The sequence below is a fragment of the Myotis myotis genome, unplaced genomic scaffold, assembly GCF_014108235.1.
Source record: "Myotis myotis isolate mMyoMyo1 unplaced genomic scaffold, mMyoMyo1.p scaffold_m19_p_4, whole genome shotgun sequence".
NCBI lineage: Eukaryota > Metazoa > Chordata > Mammalia > Chiroptera > Vespertilionidae > Myotis > Myotis myotis.
In genome coordinates this window covers 12,547,447-12,570,352 of record NW_023416346.1, presented here as the reverse complement: position 1 = coordinate 12,570,352, position 22,906 = coordinate 12,547,447, and the positions used below count along the sequence as shown (strand labels likewise).

Genomic DNA, 22,906 nt, shown 5'->3' with positions numbered 1-22,906 from the left:
CCTTCCTCCTCCTCCTCCCCCTTCCTCCTCCTCCTCCTCCTCCCCCTCCCTCCTCCTCCTCCTCCTCCCCCTTCCTCCTCCTCCTCCTCCCCCTTCCTCCTCCTCCCCCTTCCTCCTCCTCCTCCTCCCCCTCCCTCCTCCTTCTCCTCCTCTTATTCTTATTCTTCTTGCTTTTCTTCCCGCCCCCCCCCCTTTTTTTTTGGTCAAAGGATTTCAAAATAGCAATCACGGTCTGAGATGATTTGGTCCAACCTGCTCAACTTATAAATTGGGAAACTTCGCCCAGCTGATGTGGCTCAGTGATTGAGCGTCGACCTATGAATCAGGAGGTCTCAGTTCAATTCCCAGTCAGGGCACATGCCCAGGTTGTGGGCTCGATCTCCAAGAGGGGGCATGCAGGAGACAGCCAATCAATGATTCTCTCTCATCACTAATGTTTCTCTCTCTCTCTTCCTCTCCCTTCCTCTCTGAAATCAATAAAACACTTTTTTAAAAAAAAGTGGGAAACTGAGTCCCATAGAGAGAAAGCCACTCACTGAAGGGTCCCAGGTTTGATTCCGGTCAAGGGCATACAGGCCAGGTTGCAGGTTCGACCACCAATAGGGGGCGTGCCGGAAGCAGTCAATCAGTGATTCTCTCTCATCATTGGTGTTTCTATCTCTCTCGCCCTCTCGCTTCCTCTCTGAAATCAAAAATATATTTTAAATATATTTTTTTTTAAAGTTACCAGAAACAATTGTGCCATCAAGAACAAAAACCTGGCCTGCCTGTGGTGGCTCAGTGGATTGAGCATTGTCCCATGGACCAAGAGGTCCTGGGTTCGATTCCCAGTCAGAGCACATGCCTGGGTTGCAGGCTCTATTCCCAGTAGGGTGTGCAGGAGGCAGCCAATCAATGAGTCTCTCTCATCATTGATGTTTCTATCTCTCTCACCCTCTTGCTTCCTCTCTGAAATCAATAAAAATATATTTTAAAAAAAGAAAGAAAAGGAAACCTACACCCACAAAACCCCCCACAGAGACTGCATTAGCCCCCGCCACCCAGAGCTTTCTGGGCCATGCTCTCCTGGGTCAGCATGGTAGCTATCATAGGCATGGGGGGATGCTCATTGATTCCTTAGGGAGCTTTACCCAACCATCCCCTTGGCTCTGACCTGCCCTGGACCGGGTGTGGGAAGGGGACACATTGGAACAGGCGTAGTTGGAGAGCCCTCCTGTCCAGAGCAGGGGTTCTGCCTTCTGAGAGCTGAGAGCTGAGAGCAGGCCTCCAGTCAAGTATGTGCATGGGGCAGCTGCCTCCCTGGAGCTGACCCTGAGGAGATGCAAAGAAATGGAAGCTTCTGTCAGGGAATCCCAAAGTGAAACATCCGTCTCTTCCATTCAAATCAAGTCAGTGTTGGCCAAGGGCAGGGCCCTGTCAACACAGCACAGGCAAGGCCTGGGGCACAGAGGGTCGGGGGTGCCTGTGCCCGGTTTCAGGGAAGAAGGGCATGACAGAGGCAAGGTGATTTTTTAAAAAATATTTATTGATTTCAGAGAGGAAGGGAGAGGGAGAGAGAAAAACATCAATGATGAGAGAGAATCATTGATTGGCTGCCTCCTGTACACCCCACACTGGGGATCGAGCCCGCTACCCGGGCATTTGCCCTGACTGGAAATTGAACCGTGACCACCTGGTTCCTAAGTCAACGCTCAACCACTGAGCCACACCAGCCGGACTCGAGTGCTTTTTGAACAGCAGAAGCAGAATGGACTGGCAAGAGCCCTGAAGCTGTCCTCAGAGGCTTGCCGGGCTGGGCCCCTCACCTGCTACCCTCCAAGCCCAGAGTCCCAGCCCTGGGTCCTGAGCCTGGGCGCCGGCCCTGCGCTCCAAGGGCTCCCAATGAAGCTGGGTGTATACATGTGGGAAGGACACAGAAGGGGACACGTACTTGGATCCTTTACCCTGAAGATAAATAGCACAGTCACTTCATAAACTCCAGCAAGCCCCAGTGCCTGGCTGGTCACGAGTGTGTGAGCCCTCCTTGTGCCCCCAACCAGGGAGGAGAGCGCCAAAGCTACCTTGGTGGGCTCCAGGCGCTCTAGCCATCCCCACGCCAGTGGCGCCATAGGGCATGGCAGCCAGTGTCCACAGCCCACACTCCCCTGGTAACAACCTCCCAAAGGAAGGGAAGTGCCTAGGACAGTCCCCCAGACCCTACGCCATCATGTGTTGATAGGATGGTCCCACCAGTGTGCATGGAGCCCAGTGGGGGTTCCCAGGGAGAACAACCCAGGTTGGTCTGCTTCTCTAATGCACCCAAGAGCTGTCCTTCGTGGAGAGATGCCTTTTGAGCCCAGCTGATGTGGCTCAGTGGTTGAGCACCAATCCCTGTCAGGCCACAGGCCCGGGTTGCAGGCTCGATCCCCAGTGTGGTACATGCAGGAGGCAGCTGATCAATGATTATCTCTCATCATTGATGTTTCTCTCTCCCTCTCCCTTCCTCTCTGAAATCAATAAAAATATATTTTAAAAAATCATATCCTCAGGTGATTAAAAAGTTTATTAATGCTTAGAAAAAAGTGTATCACTTCCTACTTATAGTTTAGTCAGATCTGGCGTGTTTTCTTTTGTTTTTTAACCCAAATGATAATCCCTAAGCCCCCTTTCCAAAATGTATGCTCACTGCAGCAAGCAGGACGATTGCCAAGCCCAAGCCCTGTGAATGTCCCAGTGGAGGAGGAGTGATGACACACAGGCTCCTTTAAGACATTGCCATGGCATGGGCATGCGCTGTGCCATCATGCCCTCAGGAGGCGATGCAGAGCCTGCCCCAGGACCATCTCAGGAGCACCTGGGACAATCCCACGTGGACAGCAGAGCACTTGAGGAGAAACCAAGCCAGGACAGCACCCCTAAATGCCCTCGGCAGCACTGGCTCCAAAGCAAAGAAACTCTATGGCTTTGTAATATCTTTTATTAAACAAAATAAAATTTCCTCTATGTTCATTCATACTTTCTCTAAATCTGGCCTTTAAAAAAATCCCCTGGGGCACAGTCCCATCCGTTCTTTGATTTTCCTTCCACTGATCCCAAACCTCGGCTGTAGTCTGCGTCCTTTCAAAGGACAAAAGCAGACCCGGAGGCCTCAGAGCCGCCCGCAGCACGCTCCTGCCCGCGGGAGGTGCAGCTCCCGTCACCATCTGGACCATGGCTGCCAGGGACAGTCAAAGCCTGAGAATCAAAGTGGCAGCATGTCAGCGCCTTCACCGGCCCTTCTCCAGCAGCACAAAACCAGTCCTCCCAGCCAGTCCTCTGGGGACCGGCGGTCACGGCGATGTGGTGGCGCCGTCCCCTGGCAGCCGAGCGTCCCAGGCTTCTCTTTGGACAGGCCTGGACCAGGGCCTTAGGGGATCTCTGTGTCCATGGTATAAATCTGAATGAGATCAGACACAATGTTATCAATGATTGGCTTGGTAAGGTCGTCACTAAACACCTAGAAAGGAGAAGGAAAACAGGTTCCGATTAGACTCCCTCTGTGTTAACCGAGGCTCCCGCTGCTAAGTGTCGACTCGCATTGCATGGGGGGACGGCACGAGGACTTGCTATTGGAGGTGACGGAGGCTCTCTGCAAAGCCAGTTCAGTCCCCACCTACCCAGGTTGATCACAAAGCAGAGAACATTCCAGATGGAAAAGGCCTGGGTGATCACCTGGCTCAGACAGGAGAGGGGGCTTGTCCCAGGTTACATAGGCAGTTGGTCATAGAGCTGGGCCCAGAGCACGGGCTCCTGCCTCCCCACCATCCCTGCCCGGGCCCTCTTAGGTCGGTCTCTGGGGATCTTAAGAGAGAAAGGGGTGGGAGTCCATTTCCAGAAATAAGCAGGCAGGGTCACCTGGACTCCACTCCAACCTAGGCTGGCCCCTTCTCCATAGGGTGGACCAGGCATCCCCTTGACTGTGCCGGAGAGGTGACAAAATTGTAAGACAAGTCCCCAGGGGGCCAAATCAAGGGTGGGGTGCAGCTCAGGGCTGACCCTGCATGTTTCCAGGGAAGTTCTGGCCCTCAGATCCTGGGAGGGACCTCTAGGTACCTGGCAGCACTGCCTGAGGAGGAGGCCTTGGTTTGCCTGGGCGCGCGCTCTGCAGGTAGTCTCTACTGACAGTGCTGTCTGAGGGGGGGTTGGGCCCAACATACGACCTTGGCCTCCAGGGGCTGGAGCCTGAGACCGAGGTCAGCCACGTGGGCGCCCCAGGCCTGCGGGACCCACTCTCAGGGAAGTCCCTGCACACCGCGGCCAGGGATGCTTTCCTGGTGGCAGCGCCCGTGCATGTTGGCACATCAGTGCCGGGGCCTGGAAGCTGCGCCAGGTCTCTCCTGCACCTGCCCTATGTAGACTCATTTTAGTTTTGCTTGGCAGGGTCCACTACCTGTGTGCTCCCAGAGACCTCAAGCAAAGAAGTGGCCTTTAAAAAGTAGTCCATGCCCGGCTGGTGTGGCTCAGTGGATGAGCATCGACCTATGAACCAGGAGGTCACAGCTGATTCCCCGTCAGGGCACATGCTCGGGTTTCAAGCTCTATTCCCAGTGTGGGGCATGTAGGAGGCAGCCCATCAATGATTCTTTCTTATCATTGATGTTTCTATCTCTATCTCTATCTCTATCTCCCCCTCTCCCTTCCTCTTTGAAATCAATAAAAATATATTTTTTAAAGTAGTCCAGGGCCAAAGACAAGAGGACTCTTTGAGACATTGAGACTTTCTACAACAAGCATGCCAAACTCGCGGCCCCCAGGCCGCACACGGCCCACAACGAATATTTGTGCGGCCCAGCCAATGTAAAGGTATGTAAGAAAGGTTTTAATAAAAATTTCATAACTTCATTTTTAGAATATCCTGTTATACACAATTATTAATAACGAACTACAACGTTCACTAATGACTGAGTACTATAATCCTGTTGCATTCATTTCCCTTATGTGCCTTATACACAGGCGCACCATTTCTCTCCACTAATGCTAGCAGCGAATATTTTAGCAGCCGATGGCCACATCATTGGTCTTGTACTGACCTGTTTGCTGTGAGTAACAGGAAATATTTCGCTTTCGGAGAACAAGAAAAATAGGTTTATTTGCATTACACTTATTAATCTGTGCAGTTATTCAGTGTCTGGTAAGGTAATGTTCAAGAAAAAATATTACTTTTTATTAAAATGTTCTATTATTTTACATTAACGATGACATTGATTTCAGCCCTTTGTGTTCAGCATGTCTCTATCAACATAAACCTACGTTTCTATGAAAATTGAAGCTTTTGCTGTTTTGCAGTCCACATAAGCTTAAACCCTGTTTATTTGGCCCATGTTAGCCTTTGAGTTTGACTTGCTCGTTCTACACCTCCATCGAGGAGATGCCCCCCAATGCTGCTGACCTCATTGGAGAGGGGCTGGCCTGCTATCTCATCCCAGCCAGTGTTCTCCGTCCTTGGCAGGCTGAGGAGGAGCAGGAGCGGGGAGGGAAGGGAGCCCAGGGATAGACATCTTGTCATTTCTTTTCTTTTTCTTTTCTTTCCCCTTTGAATAAATAACACTTTTTGAGGCAAAAAATAAAATAAAATAAAATAAAATAAAATAAAGTAGTCCACGGCCAAAAGCTGGAAGCCACCCAAGCGCCCCTCCATGGAAGGCTAGACAAACACAATGTGGTCCACCCAGACCATGGCCTAGTATGCAGCCTTAAAGAGGGCAGAAACTGACACATACTCCAACACACTACTGATTTGGAGGCGGTGTCTCACGGACCCAGAGGCTGGACCCGGCCTAGCGCAGAGGCCAGCAGCCGCAGGCACAGTCCAGCGCAGGCTTCTGGTGGGCAAGTGCATCAAGCTTGGCTAAATCTCCTGACTGCACGGCGGAGCCCCAGCCCCCAGCAGACAAGTGACAACAGAGAGGCGGTTGCTGCAAACAGTGGCGGCGGAGAGCATGCGAGCAGAGAAAGTGTTTACAGATCAGACATGGGTGTCAGGACGGGGCAGGCAGGCGCCATGGGGAGCTGGCGCTCACAGCTCGCCGAGTCCACAGGGTGCCCAGGACGCACACAGTGCACCGGGCCCAGAATCATCCAGAAAAGGTGAGGAGTTGGGTGAACCTGAGCGCCACACCTCGAAGAAGCCGCTTCTTCCCAGTTGTAACAATTACTGGTTAAGTCTGTGGTGCCCAGAACACAGGGTCCTAGTGGAGCCGCTTCCCGGCGCCTTTCTCTCGCAAGAGCCTAGAGCGTGAAGCGAGTCTGAAGCAGAGGCAGTAGGAATAGTGACGTCCAGGGACGGCCAGGAGCAAGTGAAGAGGAAGGAGCGCAGGAAGGCAGACACAGGAGAGACACAGGGACAGTGGAAACCAGTGACGACATTGCAGATCCAAGCAGCTGAGGGACTGGGGCCTCTGTGCCCACCAGGTGCCCCGAGAAAACAGGGCCAGGGACTAACAGGTCCTCTGCCACCACCTGATTGCAACAGAGCAGGGACACTGCAGGCACGGGATCTGGGAGCCCCGTGAAGCCAATGCGTGGAGCAATACTTTCTGTGCATACAGATGCCCTTCCATCGCCATGCTATGCGGGTGCATCTGGCCCAAGGTGGGGTTATGGATGCATTTGTTTAGCCATGTGATCACCTACTATGTGCCAGGTCCAGGCACTGGACGCGAGGCAGTTGATAAAGCAGACAAGACCCCTGGCCTCCAGGCACTTATAGTCTGTCAAGGGGTGGTGGGGGGAATTCCACAGACAATAAAGGCCAGCAGAGCAGAGAAGGAAAAACTGTGGACTCCCATGGAGGGCAAGCAGACCGCGGGGAGGGAGTGTCAGGAAGGGGGAGGCCCCATGTAAGCCAAGAGCTGCAAGAGGGGAGCGGTGGGGGGAGGGGGGAGAGGTAGTGAGGAGCTGGCCCAGGACGGCACCCATGGGGCACACTCCCTTATGGGAAATTGATAACCGATGACACATTTAGAAGACTTCTGGCCACTGTGGGTTTGTGCAGGAGGGGGGTACGCCAAAAGGGGACACTTTAAGTTACGTCAAATTCTGCTTACGTAGAACCTCATTCTAATCCAGCCGTGGGCAAACTACGGCCCGGATCCGGCCCGTTTGAAATGAATAAAACTAAAAAAAAAAAGACCGTACCCTTTTATGTAATGATGTTTACTTTGAATGTATATGAGTTCACACAAACACTCCATCCATGCTTTTGTTCCGGCCCTCCGGTCCAGGTTAAGAACCCATTGTGGCCCTCGAGTCAAAAAGTTTGCCCACCCCTGGTCTAGACCAAGCATGTCAAACTCGCAGCTGCCACATGCAGCCCACAATGAATATTTTTGCAGCCCAGCCAATATAATGGTATGTAAGAAACGTTTTAATAAAGATTTCATAACTTCATTTTTACAATATCCTGTTATACATAACTAGAGGCCTGATGCACGAAATTAGTGCAAGGGGCTCGGCCCTTGAAGCCCCAGCTTTGTCTGGAAGGATGTCAGTCTAATTAGTATATTATGCTTTTATTATGATAGATTATTAATAATGAACTATAACTCTCGCTAATGACTGATTACTATCATCATGTGGCATTCATTTCCCTTATGCATATTACGCACAGGCGCACCATTTCTCTCCGCTAATACTAGCCCTGAATATTTTAGTAGTCGATTATGACGTCATTAGTCTTGGACTGACTTGTTTGGTGTGCACAACAGGAAATATTTTGCTTTCAGAGAACAAGAAAAATAGATTTAGTTGTGTGATGCTTATTAATTTGGGCAGTTATTCAGTGCCTGGTAAGTTAATGTTCAAGAAAAAATATTAATTTTTATTAAAATGTTCTATTACAGCCGAACTGGTTTGGCTCAGTGGATAGAGCGTCGGCCTGCGGACTGAAGGGTCCCAGGTTCGATTCCGGTCAAGGGCATGTACCTGGGTTGCGGGAACATCCCCTGTAAGGGGCATGCAGGAGGCAGCTGATCGATTTCTCTCATTGATGTTTCTAACTCTCTATCCCTCTCCCTTCTTCTCTGTAAAAAATCAATAAAATATATTTTAAAAATAAAATAAAATAAAATGTTCTATTACTTTATGTGAACGATGACTCATTTATTTCAGCCCTTTGTATTCAGCATGTCTCTACTGAAATAAACCTACGTTTCTATGAAAATTGAAGCTTTTGTGTTTTTGTGGCCACATAAACTTAAACCTTGTTTATTTGGCCCGTGTTAGCCTTTGAGTTTGACATGCTTGTTTTAGACCAAGGCTAGACAATGAGGTGTTAGGAAGAGAGGAGCATCAGACTTCAAGTATGGAAAAGAAAAAAAAAAACACACAGAAAATGGTCTGAAAATCCCATTCCAAAATAAGGGGACCACCCGGGGGAAATTTGACAGAGGGCAGAAGTCCTTGAGTACAGCCCTTCTGACGGACAGATGTCACCTTGCTCTCTACAAATGTCACTTTGAATTCTGCAGGTCTAGGGGAGGCAGGGGAACCTACCCACCATCCTCTCCTCTCTCTCTACCTGTCTATCATCTAGCCAATCTAATTCACCCATCCATCCATCTAGCTAGCTCTCTACCTATCTACCACTAAAGCTATCACCTATCATTCATCCATCTAATCTATCCATCTATCCATCTTCTAGCTAGCTATCTTTCTCCAGCATCTATCTACCTACCCATCATCCATCCATCTTTTTAGAGCAGCGGTCGCCAGCCTTTCAGACCTCACGGACCACCAGTTGGCGACTGCTGTTTTAGAGCACCCCCCCATACTTCTGATGCGAAGCCAAGTTTATTAACCTCTGACCTATGACACAAGCTTCCACTCCATTCACTAAAAGTGCTTGACTGAGCTCAGTAATTCTCAACTGGGGGGACCCCTAGCCTGGGACACTTAGCAATATCTAGAGACATCTTTGGTTGCTATGACTAGTGGGGAGATGCCCCTGGCTCTGAGTGGGCAGAGGCCAGCGATGCTGCTCAATATCCTAGTGCCCAGGATGCCTCAGCACAGAGAATGGTCCAGCCCCAGACGCCCACAGTGCCAAGGGGAGCGTCCCTGCCTTCGACTTAGAAATGACAGGGCATTTGCAAGCTTCAATGTTCCCAAGTGGCCCACATCTCTCTGCTGGATCATCGCTACAAAGACACAGGGACTTCTAAAGGAAAGGGGGACACATGCCCGTGCACTGAGCAGTCACCTCACCTGCCACCATGGCTTCTCGGCCTCGGCCTCGGCGGGCACCTGGACCCCATAGACCTGCAGGGCCAGGTGGAGCACCGCCACCGCTATGTGCTGAGCCTGGAACCGGACGCACAGCCCCCCGTGGTAGCTGTCCCGCAGCAGGGCCCAGGCAGTGACGGAGATGGGGGTCCGTTGCCAGCTGTAACGATTCAGCCAGTTCTTGAGAGAAATCAGGTAGTGGAGCAGGTACTGCAAAGACACGCCAGTCAGCCTCTTGGCTCGCAGGGCTCTGGCCCCCAGTCACCCGCCTCCTCACTGTGGGGCATTGCGCTTCCTCTGCCCGCCAGCCACTCTCCCGGAAGCTGTCTCGATGCATATAAAATACAGATGGGCCAGAGTCACCTCCTGATCAAACCTTCCAGTGGTGCTCTGTCACTTAGAATAAAGCCCCAGTGCCTTCCGCTGGCATCCGAGCCCGGCCTCCCTCTCGGCCTCGTTGCCCGCACCCCACCTTCCTGCTATGTTTGACCACCAGGGGCCTCCACCTCAGGGCCCTGACATCTGCTGCTCCCTCAGCCTGAGATCATCTCCACTCCTGTCCCAGTCCCCACGTGCCCACCCACCATTGTCCCCCAGGCCCCGCTCCCAAAACCTGCCTGGACCACTCTTAATGGCCACCCCCGCGAAATTCCTCTCCATCGCATGGCCCTGCTCTGGCCACCGTCAGCATCACTGCCCCCCCCATCCCCCCCTCAAACATAAGCCCCGGAGACAGCACCCTCATCTACAGAACAGAGCATGGCGCCCATGTGCCCAGACGAGACAGGACCCTGCTTTCGGGGGAACTGGAGACAGATGACTGCATTTTGCAACAGCGCCCATGGCTGTGACCTCTTTGTCAATGAACTTCTAACTCAGTTATGTCAGCTCCCACCCTGGGGAGACGGCTGCTTTGCCTGAACCTCCTGCTCAACTGAACACACTAGTAAGCCTTGCCCCCCACATGCGTGGGGCTCCAGCACACCTGGAAGAGGGGCCTCACCCACCACTTCCCTGACCCCTATGGAAGGGAAAGACACAGCTCGCTCGCAGGTCACACTGGCCCCCTCCCAGTGGGTGCCATTCTTCCCGGGACTCTGCCCTCTGACTGCCTGGCAGAGCCAGGGGCCCTCCTGCCTTGCCCCTGCATCGAGCCGGCGCCAGGAAAACGCAACTTTCAAAATTGCCGCCAGGGGTTTCCAGGAGTAGGTTGGTGGTGTGGAAGGGAGGGGGCAACACGAGGGATCCTTGAGGTGATAAGAGTTATTTTGTATCTAACTGGGGTGGTGGATACATGACACACGAGCATAAATTATATTGTATGGCACCAGCGCAGTACAAGTAACCAGGTAACACCAGGAACCAGGGCACTGTAGCAGTGCCCACACTCCGGCTGCTACATTGTATTCATTTTACAAAATGTTTCCATTCAGCGAGACTGGGCAAAGTGTCTATCTTAAACGGGGTGTCTCTGCGTTATTTCCAACTGCTTATATATCTACACTTACCTCAATAAAAATTCAATTGCAAAGAAACAAAATCCTGGCACAGAGCCCCACAATCCCCCCCCCCCCCCAGTCCGCGCCCAATGTCCAAGTGCTTTAAGGGTTTAATGTGATCCTTTTGCTGCTGTTTGAAACCGTTCTTCTGTTGGGATTTATTTGTTCTAGTAGTCAAAAGTGTGCCGATATGCACAGTAGTTAGAGCGTTGGCCCTCACACTGAAGGATCCTGGGTTTCATTCCCAGTCAAGGGCATGTACCTCGGTTGCAGGTTCGATCCCTGGCAGTTGGGGCGCATGTGGGAGGCAACCAATCGATGTGACACTCTTACATCAATGTTTCTCTCCCTCTCTCTGTCTCTCTCTTCCTTCCTCTCTCTAAAAATCAATTTTTTAAAAAACTGAACTGGATGCAAACTCCAAGGCAGAGCAGCAGCTCTTGGGGACAGGAACTCTAGCAGATCACAAACCAGCCCTGTTTCATGTGGCTCGCTGAGCGCACAGTATATGTGGGTCACGGGATCGTCAAGGGCTTCAGAGGACAGCCCGGATCCCGGCTCGTGGCCACAGCTGAGCAGGCAGAAAGGCAGAACCTCAGAAAACTCCACAAGTGGGACAGGAGAGGCTGCCTGAGCCAGTCACTGCATGCCATCGGGAGCCCCGGTGCCCAGCTGTGACCCTGCCCTTCTAACGTCCCCCATGTGCTCTCAAGGATTCGATGGGTGCACTTCCGGTATGAAGAACGAAGAGGTCCGTACCTTGTGTGGGTGCTGAAAGGAGACTTGGAAGCGCAGTACCCGCAGCACAAGGAGCTCGCACTGCACAATGCTGTCCCGGATCACCCAGAATCGGGAGTCCAGCTCCAAGGGCTCGCTGCCTGGGTGGAAGTACCTGTGGAGAAACGGCGATGCTTACAGCAGCCACGGACGTGGCCCTGAGCAGCCCCTGAAGTCACGTGATGTCCAGATCTAAACTCCAATATCCTTCTGCAGTATGATTAACATAGTGTCATTCGCCCTAGCATGTTTGGCTTGGTGGACAGAGCATCGGCCTGCGGACTGAAGAGTCTCAGGTTCAATTCTGGTCAAGGGTACATGCCCGGATTGCAGGCTCGATCCCTGTGGTGGGCATGCAGGAGGCAGCCAACCAATGATTCTCTCTCATCATTGATGTTTCTATCTCTCTCTCCCTCTTCCTTCCGCTCTAAAATCAATAAAAATATTTTTTAAAAATAAATAAATAAAATTTATTAAAAAAACAAACATAGTGTCATTCTACTTCTGTTTTGTTGTTTGTTGTTGTTTTCATCTTCACCAAGAATAGTTTTCCATTGATTTTTGGAGAGAATGGAAGAGAGAGGGAAAGACAGAGAGAAACATTGATGTGAGAGTTACACATCGATTTGTTGCCTCCTGCATGTGCCCCAACCAGGGCCCAGGCCGGGGAGGAGCCTGCAACTGAGGTATGTGCCCTTGACCGGAATCAAACCCAGGACCGTTGGGTCTGCTTTATCCATTGAGCCAAACTAGCTAGGACTACTTCTGTTTTTATAAATTGTTTTTCATATACATGTCTAGTGTACAGGATAAAAACAGTAACCAATGGAAGAGAGAAGCCAACTTCTACTTTTAGTCCTGATGGGCTGTCCCATATTGCCCAGCAAGATGTCAAGTATAAAGGTGAGCCCTAGCTGGTTTGGCTCAGTGTATAGAGTGTTGGCCTGTGGACTGAAGGGTCCCGGGTTCAATTCCAGTCAAGGGCACATGACTGGGTTGCAGGCTCAATCCCCTGTAGGGGGTATGCAGGAGGCAGCTGATCAATGATTCTCTCTCATCATTGATGTTTCTCTCTCCCTCTCCCTTCTTCTCTGAAATCAATAAAAAAATATTTTTTAAAGAAGTATAAAGGCAGGCTCTCTGGCCCTAGCCGGTTTTGCTCAGTGGATAGAGCGTTGGCCTGCGGACTGCAGGGTCCCAGGTTCAATTCTGGTCACGGGCACATACCTCAGCTGCAGGCTTGATCCCCAGCCCTGGTTGGAGCACCTGTGGGAGGCAACCAATCAATGTGTCTCTGTCATATCGATGTTTCTCTCTCTCTCTCTCTCTCTCTCCCCCCCCTTCCACTCTCTAAAAACAACTAAAAACCTCTCTGCCGATGACTCATCCTTCCTAGCTCCTCACTCATTTTCCAGCTCCCACAGAACCCCACCTGAGCCCCATGTCCAATTAGCGATCAATACAATTTCCCCTCTTGCCAGTGCTCCCTGCTGGCGGCCCGGCAATTATGGGTGGACTCCTGCCGCCCTCCCTCACTGCCCTCTCCTGTTTTCCTCTTAGTCTTTTGAGGTACACTGTGAACCTGCCGTGCTTTTAGTAGGTGGGGAGTGCTTTTTTCTCTAACCTGTTTATTAAAAGAGAAACAGCACAGAACAGTTTTCTTCCCTAATGATTAGAGTTCCTGGACCTGCGATGAGGCTCCGCTAGTCAGTAACTTTCCATAAATCACTTTCTCCTGGGCCCTGAGGGCCTCGATGCAGCCCACCCGCTGGCTGGACCCTACATCCTTCCCCTACAGCAGGGGGTGAGGAACCTTTTTTTTGCCAAGGGCCATGTGGATATTTATAACATTATTCACAGACCATACAAAATGATCCACTTAAAAATTAGCCTGCTTTAGCCCTAGCCAGTTTGGTTCAGTGGCTAGAGCATTGGCCTGCAGACTGAAGGGTCCTGGGTTCAATTCCGGTCAAGGGCACATGTCCGGGTTGTCAGCTTGATCCCCAGTGCAGGGCGTGCAGGAGGCAGCCAATCAATGATTCTCTCTCATCACTGATGTTTCTATCTGTCTCTCCCTCTCCCTTCCTCTCTGAAATCAATAAAAATATATATTTTTTTAAAAAATGAGCCTGCTTTATTTGGTCAATCATTTAATTAACTCACCCCTAATGCCTTGGAAGGGCCAGACCAAATGATTTTGCAGGCCTTATATGGCCCGCAGGCCGGATGTTCCCCACCCCTGCCCTACAGGAACACAGTTGCTTGGGCCCATAGGTGATGCCCACACCAGGGCCAGAGCTGGGCTCCTTAGCAGCTCTGACTGGTTTCTCTCACCTCCTACACCAGTGGTTCTCAACCTTGGCTACATATTAGAATCACCTGGGAATCTTTTTAAAATCCTGATTTCTGGGCCCCACCCCATAACAAAGAAACAGAATTTCCGGAGGATGAGGGAGCTTAGAGAGATGTGTTGGACAGGAAAGACTGAACTAGTTGGATTCTGTGGGCCCCACAGGTCAGCCCATCATACAGGGGAGTATATGGACCACGCCTCCCTGCTCCCTCCATGCCATGCCTCCCTCGCCTCCCTCACCCCAACACCCGGACTTCTTCATAACAACCCTCCCCCACTCCATCTGGCCTTTGAGGCTTCCCATTATCTAGTCCAACTTCTTCCCCACAGACCCTCTCCAGGCTTCTGACACCAGCTCATTCCCACTTTCCCACTTTTTTTATATATATATTGACTTCAGAGAGCAAGAGAGAGGGAGAGAGAGCTAGAAACATCAATCATGAGAGAGAATCATTGATCGGCTGCCTCCTGCATGCCCCCGCCCCCCGCCCCACAGGGATAGGGCCCACAATATCTGGGCACGTGCCCCAACAGGGAATCGAACTGTGGCCTCCTGGTTCATAAGTCAATGCTCAATGCTCAACCACAGAGTCACGCCGGCCGGGCTCATTGCCACCTTTGCTGCTGGTACTTCCAGCCCTGGTTCAAGGCCACCCAAGTGCTTCCTTCAAAGCTTGACTGCTAGTGCCTGGGAGGCAGGGCACAGTGGGACCTCCTCTGTCCTCCCCATGGGGTGGACACCAGGAAGTGTCCCCCAAGGCCTGGGCCCGGAAGCTGTCACCTGTTGGACACGTTGATGATGTCACGGGTTCGCAGGGGCTGTTCTTCCACTTTGCCAGCCAAGTAAAGGGCAGACATGGCGACCAAGTAGGGGTCATAGGCGTCCACGTTGATCTCGCAGAAGAACTTATGGTAAATGGCACAGGCGGTGGCGACGGGAATGGACTGCATCCCTAGCTTGACACCTACCAAGAGAAAATAGGCAGGAGATACCTCAACCCAGAGCCCTCCCCCTCCTCCAGGGTGAGGGGCGCTGCTGGGTTGCGCCCTAAGGCACAGACCTGCTGGGACAAGACCAAGATCTTGGAGCCCAGCCAGCAGTGACTGGGTCTTTCACGGAGTCCTCGGCCTGAGGGGCTTAGAGAGAGCCTTCCCAGACTCTAATGGCCTAACGGGCCCCTAGGGCTTGTGCTCAAAGCTCCAGTAACTCAGCAGATCCTGCTCTTGTCCCATGCCCCCAGGACACCCCCAGCTTCCGCTCTGCAGACCACACCGGTGAAGCAATGAGACTACAGCTCAGTCAGCTCCTGGCATCGCAGCTTCTGCACATCCTGAAAGGACCACTCCACTGTTGTATGTGTGTTGCCAGCAAGTGCTTAACTAGAGATCAGCACCGCTCCCTCAGCTCCGCTAACCAAACTCCTCTGAGCATCAGACAGATATCACAGTCCTGAGGTGACCAGTCCTGGGGTTTGTTAACCAACGTCACCCCAATAAATGCACTCAATCAATCAGTGTAAACATTAGACTCAGGCCCTGGCCGGTGTGGATCGGTTGGTGGGAGCATCATCCACACACCAGAAGGTGGGGAGTTCAATTCCCAGTCAGGGCACATCCCCAGGGAGCAGGTTCCATCCTTCCCCAGTCGGGATGTGTGCAGAAGGCAACCAATTGCTGTTTCTCACATTGATGTTTCTTTTTCTCTCTCTATCTATATCTCTATCACTATCTCTTTCTGTCTCTCCCTTCCTTTCTCTCTAAAAAATCAATTTAAACCCCCCCCCCATGCAAAAGATTATACTTGTCCAGCCAGTGTGGCTCAGTGGTTGAGCATTGACCTATGAACCAGGAAGTCACAGTTCAATTCCCAGTCAGGGCACATGCCCAGGTTGAGAGCTCGATCCTCCGTGTGGTGCGTGCAGAAGGCAGCTGATCAATGGTTCACTCTCATCATTGATGTTTCTCTCTCTCCCTCTCTCCCTTTCCCTTCCTCTCTTAAGTCAATAAAATATGTTTGTTTGTTTGTTTGTTTTAAAAACAGGTCTTATTCAGCACTGGTTTCCTAGTCTGCAGGTTAGAAAAGGCAAGCAGAGTGCCCGCCAAAGGCAACTGCAGGCAGAGCAGGAAAAAAGCCACAGCCAGGCCCAGGCAGGAAAACTGACAAGGGAACAGAACTCAAAAAAAAGAGCACAGCTGCCTGGGCCGGTGTGGCTCAGTTGGTTGAGCGTCGTCCCGTGCACCAAAAGGCTGCTGGTTCGATTCCCGTCAGGGCACATGCCTGGTTTCGGGCTTGATCCCAGGAAGGGGATGGGCAGCAGGCAGCTGATGGATGCTCGGCTCTCACATCGATGTTTCTCCTTCTCTCTCCCTCTCCCTTCCTCTCTCTCTCTAAAACAAACAAACAAAAACATAACAAGGTGGTTTGCTTTACGGGTTAAAGCTCTCCCTCTACTCCACCCCTAGAACTTCTAAGGCAGTGATGGCGAACCCATGACAAGCGTGTCAGAGGTGACACGCGAACTCATTTTTTTGGTTGATTTTTCTTTGTTAAATGGCATTTAAATATATAAAATAAATATCAAAAATATAAGTCTTTGTTTTACTATGGTTGCAAATATCAAAAAATTTCTATACGTGACACGGCACCAGAGTTAAGTTAGGGTTTTTCAAAATGCTGACACGCCGAGCTCAAAAGGTTCGCCATCACTGTTCTAAGGAAATCACTGCGATGGGTCAGAGAACCAAAACCAATGACCAGGATTAACAAGAGAAGGTTAAATGGCATCCAATAAATTGAAAGACGGTGGACAACCACCAACAATCATTGCGATCACCTTCAACATCCTCTGCCTGAGAAACTGTATCAGTTCCCTAGGGCTACTTTTAACAAATTACCACAAACTCAGTGGCTTAAAACAACACACTTTTTTTTCCTCTCACAATCCCGGTGGTCAGAAGTCCAAAATGAGTCTTGGGGTGTGGGCAGAGCTCAGGAGATCTATCTCAGTGCTGCGGCCGAAGCAACGCTGTGAGCACACTCCAGCGAACAGGTTTCCTTGGCACACCAGGAAGTGGCAACGCCCGCCTGACAAATCTCCAAGAGCCACCTACTCTTAGCCCCGACCCTCACGCCCATTGGATAACATAGCAAGTGTGTCCCTGTTCTATTGGCTGCTTACCCCTTTATATACGGCTGTACTTCCTTAATAAACTTAGATCTGTGTCTCTGAACCTGGTCTCCGGAGTCATGCATGCAAGCGCCCTAGCGCATTGGGGCTCCGTTGTCCTCACCCCCGAGGGACCCCCTGTTCTAATGGGGGGCTAAGCTCAAGGTGCTTGGCAGGACTGGTTCATCCTGGAGGCTCCAGGGGAGTATGTTTCCTTGCCCTTTCCAGCTTCTGGTCACACTTGCAGTCTTTGGCTCGTGGCCCCGTCCACTATCTTCAAAACAGGCAGTGTAGCATCTTCTAACTCTGCTTCCATCATCACATGGCCTTCTCTTCTGCCCGTCCCTCCCCTGCCTCTTTCTTTGAGGATGGGTGTGATTCTATCAGGCCCATCAGATACTCTAGGACAGTGGTTCTCAACCTTGGCTGCACATTAGAATCACCTGGGAATCTTTTTAAAATCCTGATTTCTGGGCCTCATCCTCCGGAAATTCTGTTTCTTTGTTACTAATGTTGTGGCCCCACCCCATAACAAAGAAACAGAATTTCCGGAGGATGAGGCCCAGAAATCAGGATTTTAAAAAGATTCCCAGGTGATTCTAATGTGCAGCCAAGGTTGAGAACCACTGCTCTAGGTCAGAGTCTAGGTCTAGGATAATTCCCCCAGCGCAGCGGTTCTCAACCTGGGGGTCGAACGACCCTTTCACAGAGGTCACCTAAGACCATCGGAAAACACATATATAATTACATATTGTTTTTGTGATTAATCGCTATGCTTTAATTATGTTCAATTTGTAACAATGAAATTGGGAGTCACCACAACATGAGGAACTGTATTAAAGGGTCGCAGCATTAGGAAGGTTGAGAACCACTGCCCCAGCGCAAGATGCTTAAGTCCACCTGTCAACTCTCTTTTGCTACATAAGGTAACAATCGCAGGTTCCGGGGCTGAGAATGGGAACATCTCCGCAGGACCAGTATTCAGCTTCGCACAGAAGGCAAAGGCATAGACAATACGTTTTAATAGAGAAGTCCTTTTAAAGTGATACCTAAAGAGCTTTAAGTATTTCAAGATTTAAACTTCAGCCCGGCCAGCATGTGGCTTAGTGGTTGAGTGTCGATCAGGAGGTCACGGTTCGATTCCCAGTCAGGACACATGCCCGGGTTGCGGGCTCGATCCCTAGTGTGGGGCGTGCAGGAGGCAGCTGATCGATGATTCTCTCTCATCACTGATGTTTCTATTTCTCTATTTCTCTCTCTCTCTCTCTCTCTCTCTCTCTCTCTCCCTTCCTCTCTCAATTCAATATATATATATATATATATGATTTAAACTTCAGTTGCTACATGGGGCCCCTTATTCCCAGAGATGTCAATACGGTGGTATTGCTGCATCTGACCTTCCACCAAGTCTTGTTTTATGCAGTCAACTCTCGAAGGGCAGCTTGCTCTCCTGGTTTACATGGATGCTGGGGTCCAACCCCAACAGGTCCAGGGGTCCCCAAAGGTGTGGACGGAGTTGGCGAAGAAGGAATGACATGGAGACAGCATTCAGCTGATCAGCAACCCAGCCAGGATCTCTAGCCAGGACCTCCAGCCAAGTTCCGTTCAGGATCTCCAGCGAAGCTCTGCTGTTTATTGTCTTGTTACATCCGTATTTATACCAGTTGATTCCAATCCTGTCAATTTCTATTGCAAAGGTTAGGGCGTTTCTTATCTCCATTCCAGGGAGTAAAGATTATGTAGTTTAAGCGTTATTGTTTGTAGTTAAAGTGATTAACTACCCGCCTGGCACTTAGTTAAGGAGTTTCATCCCCTCCCTGACTTCAGGGAAAAATCCCTACCTGGGGAAACAACCTTTCTCGGAGAGGTGACCTTGGTTAAAACAGCGCTAAGGGGAGCAAACATATTAAGAACAGTATGCTATATATGCCAGGTCCCTTGAAACAGCAAGGATGGACCGGCTCCCGGCACATGGACCCTCTGAGTAGACGAATAGAGCATTTGAGGGGACACTGCCACCCTTCCTGCTACACTTTGCAACTCTTCTTAGAAATATTATGGTTCTGCATCATTGCCACACACTGCCCGCCTTGACTTGAGACTCATCCAACGCCCCTCCCTCAAAGTGCATACAAAGTAACAAACGTAGAAAGCAACCGTCTGCCAGCTGATTAAGATACTTTTGACAGCTGAACAACGTCTCTCCAGGAATCCCATTGTTTCCTTGCCTAACTTGGACTCAGGGGCGCCCGGTGTGACAGGACCTCTCTAACAAGGCTTGTCACGAGCCTCTGCAAGCACGTGCTCAAAAGGCTCGGTGCAACCAAGTGCCATGCAGTGTCCCTGTGCTGCGGGACAGGAGTGGCAAAAGGCACAATGCACTCAACTAGCTGCAGGCACCCCGACTCGGCCACCTTCTAGCTGGGGCCAGTTCCTCTCTTTTGGGCCTGAGCGCAGGGTGGTGAAATGACAATGCCCGCGTCTGCCCTGTAACTCAAAGCCTAGTACCCAGGGCGTGGCGGAAGGCAGAGGCCCGGTTCAGGCCCGATCTCTTCCCTCTGCCCAGCCACGCGGACTCCGCGTGGTGAGGGTCCCCTCCTCCGGGAACCGGGGCCCCGCAACGCTGGCCTCGACCCGCAGACCCTGGCCTCCACGTCCCGCCCGCGCGGGACTGACTCTCTTCCTGGCCACGGTTACCTGCCTCCATGATGAACCTTGTCACGCGGAAGTGCACCCTCGCCTGGGGTGCGGGCCACCCCTTGGTGCCCGGCGCCGCGTCCTCCTCTCCGCAGCTGTCCAGGCTAAGGTCCTCCATGGGGCCCCGCCCGGAGGCCCCAGACCCCCGGCGGGAAGGGCTACGGTCCCCAGCGCGTGGCCGCCGCTGGCGGGGGTCCTAGCGCCGGGCGCGGCCGCCCTGCCCCGCCCGGCGGCCCCACCTGCCCCGCCCCGCCCGGGCCGGCCCGCCACCCGGGTTCCCCCCCCTCCGGGGGCGAGCGCGCGGCGGCGCGCAGAAGGCGGGAGGAGGAGCGGGCGCAGGCTCTGGCCCCGGCAGGCGCAGGCGCAGAGGCCGCTGCAGCCTGACCGCTCGCACCCGTGCCTGCCCACCGCGCCCCCGAGCCCCGCCCCCGAGAGCCTTAGGTCCGCCCCCCGGAATACGCAGGTCCCGCCTCCCGGAGGACGTCACGCCCTGGGACCCCGCACGCTCCGCCCTCATTCACCTCTAAGCCCTGCCCTTGGGAACGTCGGGCCCCGCAGCCCAGTCCCCAAAGGCCACATGCCCGACCTAAGGGAGCTGCACGCCCGAACCTCCGGGGCGCAACGAGGTCACCCCCAGGCACCTGAGCTGGGATCCGACTAAGGTGTCGCTCCGGGCGGGTGGCCCAGCGCGGTGTAGGACGGGGAGCGTCTGTCAAGCCCGGCCTAGGCGCAGGGCGCTTACGGGAATTCACGCTGAGACTTGGGCGGCTCCCAACAGGAAATGGCGTGTGATTCAGTGTCAGTTTCGTAAAAGCCAAATCCGGAGGGGATGCTGCGAGCAGAATGAGGGCGTTGGGGGTGTTTGTCTCTGTTTTACAGCAGCCCTGCAGCCCTTGGGGGTCTGGTTGCTGCTCACCTTTCCAGCCCGGCCGGCCCTCAGTAGAAAGTTTTCCATGTTTGCTGGATGCATGTTGAGTATTCAACTCACAGAACCATGACACCTTTCGTTTGTGTCTGGCACAAACAGGAAATGGTGCATCAGGCGTTATAGGTGTGTGTGGCGCACCAAAGGAACTCGCAGCCTCACTCGGGTCATTCTGATGGAGTGAAATAATTGTTGATTTGAAAGAGCTGAGAAGTTGAGAGGAAACGTCACTGTTCCCAAGCCCTTGTGCCTGGGTGACAAGGCTCCACCTCCTGATGGCTCCACCTCCAGCTCACCCCCACCCACCCAGCCTTCATCCCCCTCCTCAGACCCCCACCCCACCAGCTCCCCCAGTCTTCTCTCCACATCAGCCAGCTAAGTTTCCCTTGGCTGCTGAAACAAACGACCACAAGCTGCGGGCTTAAAACAACAGGAATTTACTAGACAGTAAATTCCCAATTATGGAGGCCAGAAGTCAGAAACTGGGGCCTGAAGAGCCGTGCCCCCTCCAGAAGCTCTGGGGGGAGGACCTTTCTCGCCTCTTCCAGCTTTTGGTGGTCTCAGGCATCCCTTGGCTTGTGGCCACATCACTCCCATCTCTGCCTCCACCTTCACATAAGGACACATTGTATTTGGGGCCACCAGGGTAATCCAGGATGGTCTCATCTGAAGATCCTTAACTTCATTACTTCCGCAAAGACCCCCTTTACCAATAAGGTCACGTTCACAGGTTCCAGGGATGAGAACGTGGGCACATCTTTGGGGGGGGGGGCGCTACTCCTTGGCCCACAATGTCAGCCACCAGAGCAAGCTTCCTAAAATGTGAGGCTGAATGGGTGGCCTAGGCCTGACATGCCCGTCCTTGTGGGGTCGCCAGCCTCAGGTGCCACCACTTTGCCACTCATGGCAAGGACCTAGGGCAGCTCCCTGAAGATGATGGAGTCCCAGCTGAGGGTCTTTGCACATGCTCAGCCCAGTGAAGGAAGTCCCACCCCACATCCTTCTCCCCAGCTCCCTCTGGCCCAGGCAAGGCTCAGGCCCTCTGGGCTGAGTACCTGTGTGCGCGCATCAAATGCATGTGTGCGTGTGTGGAAAGGCTCAGGCTCCCAGCCCCGTGCTGTTGGCCCCTGTCATGCCTTGAGCACTCTGTTGCCGGTGTGTGCCCCTGGGCCAGGAGCAGTGCCACCTTCTCCCCAGCCTGGAGCACCCACCTAAAGGAGCTGTGGGTCTTCAGGGATCCCAGCTTCCCACATTCATGCGCTTTACACATGCTCTCCATGCACTCACACATAAACACACACATGCCCCTCAGGCATTCCCACCACTGACAGAGAGGTGCACACGTGTACACACGTGCCCGCCCCCAAACCGTAGTCCTCTTTCCTCTGGCCCCTGCCTGTCACCTCCTCGCCCACTGTGTTCGCCAGTTAAGCAGTGCAGCTGGGACTCTCGCTGCTCCCCTGGGCCTTTCGTGATGTGAAGAGGCTGAGCTCAGCAAGCAGTAGGTGCCTGTGAATGTGAGTCGAGGGAATGACTCAATGAACACATTAATTTTTCAAGCCCTGGGTCACGGGGCATCCTCCTGGCAGGCAGCCTGGGTGCAGTGGTTGATAAATGAATAATTCACCAGCCACCCATTGGAACCGGCAAACCCCTAGGCAGCACCTCGTCTCCTACCAGCAGGGCACACCCACTGAGGGGGCCCTCCCTTCCTGTCACCTGTCACCACTCCCCTCTCTGGCATTCCCCTCTCTCCCCAACTCCTGGACCCTTGACCTCTCCCAGGAATCATCCCTAGGCCCCGCACAGAGAAGGCAATCAATAAAGGTGGGGCAGACAATCGTAGCAGAAGAGGATTCTATGGTATTTGCCACACTGCCTTATCTAACCCTTATCGGTGCCTCTACACCGAGTAAGCCACAGTCCCCTCCTCCCAGGGCCCACCCTGCTATTGCCGATCACATGAAGGAGGGAGGGAGGGAAGGAGGGAGGGAGAAAGGAGGGGCTAAGGCTGAAGCTCACAGGAGGCAGAGAAGAGGGAGGGGTATTCAGGGTGCAGAGGAAGGCTGTGCCCAGCAGGGTCCCAGGAAAGCCTGGGAATCTTTTTTCTTTTCTTTTTAAAATATATCTTTATTGATTTCAGAGAGGAAGGGAGAGGGAGAGAGATAGAAACATCAATGATGAGAGAGAACCATTGATTGGCTGCCTCCTGCACGCCCCCCACTGGGGATCGAGCCCACAACCCAGG

General features: G+C 52.4%; 1 protein-coding gene across 7 annotated transcripts; it reads right to left on the bottom strand.

The window, feature by feature from the left end:
• Window positions 1-1,061: 1,061 nt before the first annotated feature.
• Window positions 1,062-20,399, bottom strand: CCNQ (cyclin Q). Of its 7 annotated transcripts, none has more exons than XM_036305385.1 (6): window positions 20,375-20,399; window positions 14,651-14,834; window positions 11,499-11,631; window positions 9,223-9,450; window positions 5,408-5,549; window positions 2,939-3,475 (listed from the first exon to the last, which is right to left on the bottom strand). In XM_036305385.1, exons 2-5 carry the CDS (start codon window positions 14,818-14,820, stop codon window positions 5,436-5,438), a joined length of 645 nt encoding a protein of 214 aa, XP_036161278.1. In that variant the 5' UTR covers window positions 14,821-14,834; window positions 20,375-20,399; the 3' UTR covers window positions 2,939-3,475; window positions 5,408-5,435. The 7 variants fall into 7 exon arrangements, with proteins under 7 accessions (XP_036161279.1, XP_036161278.1, XP_036161277.1 ...); XM_036305384.1 differs by lacking the exon at window positions 20,375-20,399 and adding an exon at window positions 19,738-20,021; XM_036305380.1 differs by lacking the exon at window positions 20,375-20,399 and adding an exon at window positions 19,734-20,020.
• Window positions 20,400-22,906: the final 2,507 nt, after the last annotated feature.

Coding starts and splice junctions, on each gene's coding strand:
- CCNQ (XM_036305380.1), bottom strand. CDS start 19,851: ATGGAGGACCTTAGCCTGGACAGCTGCGGAGAGGAGGACGCGGCGCCG. Junction 9,451..11,498: donor CCTTTCAGCACCCACACAAG/GTACGGACCTCT, acceptor GTGTCTTTGCAG/TACCTGCTCCACTACCTGAT. Junction 5,550..9,222: donor CCGAGAAGCCATGGTGGCAG/GTGAGGTGACTG, acceptor ATTTATTCAAAG/GGGAAAGAAAAGAAAAAGAA.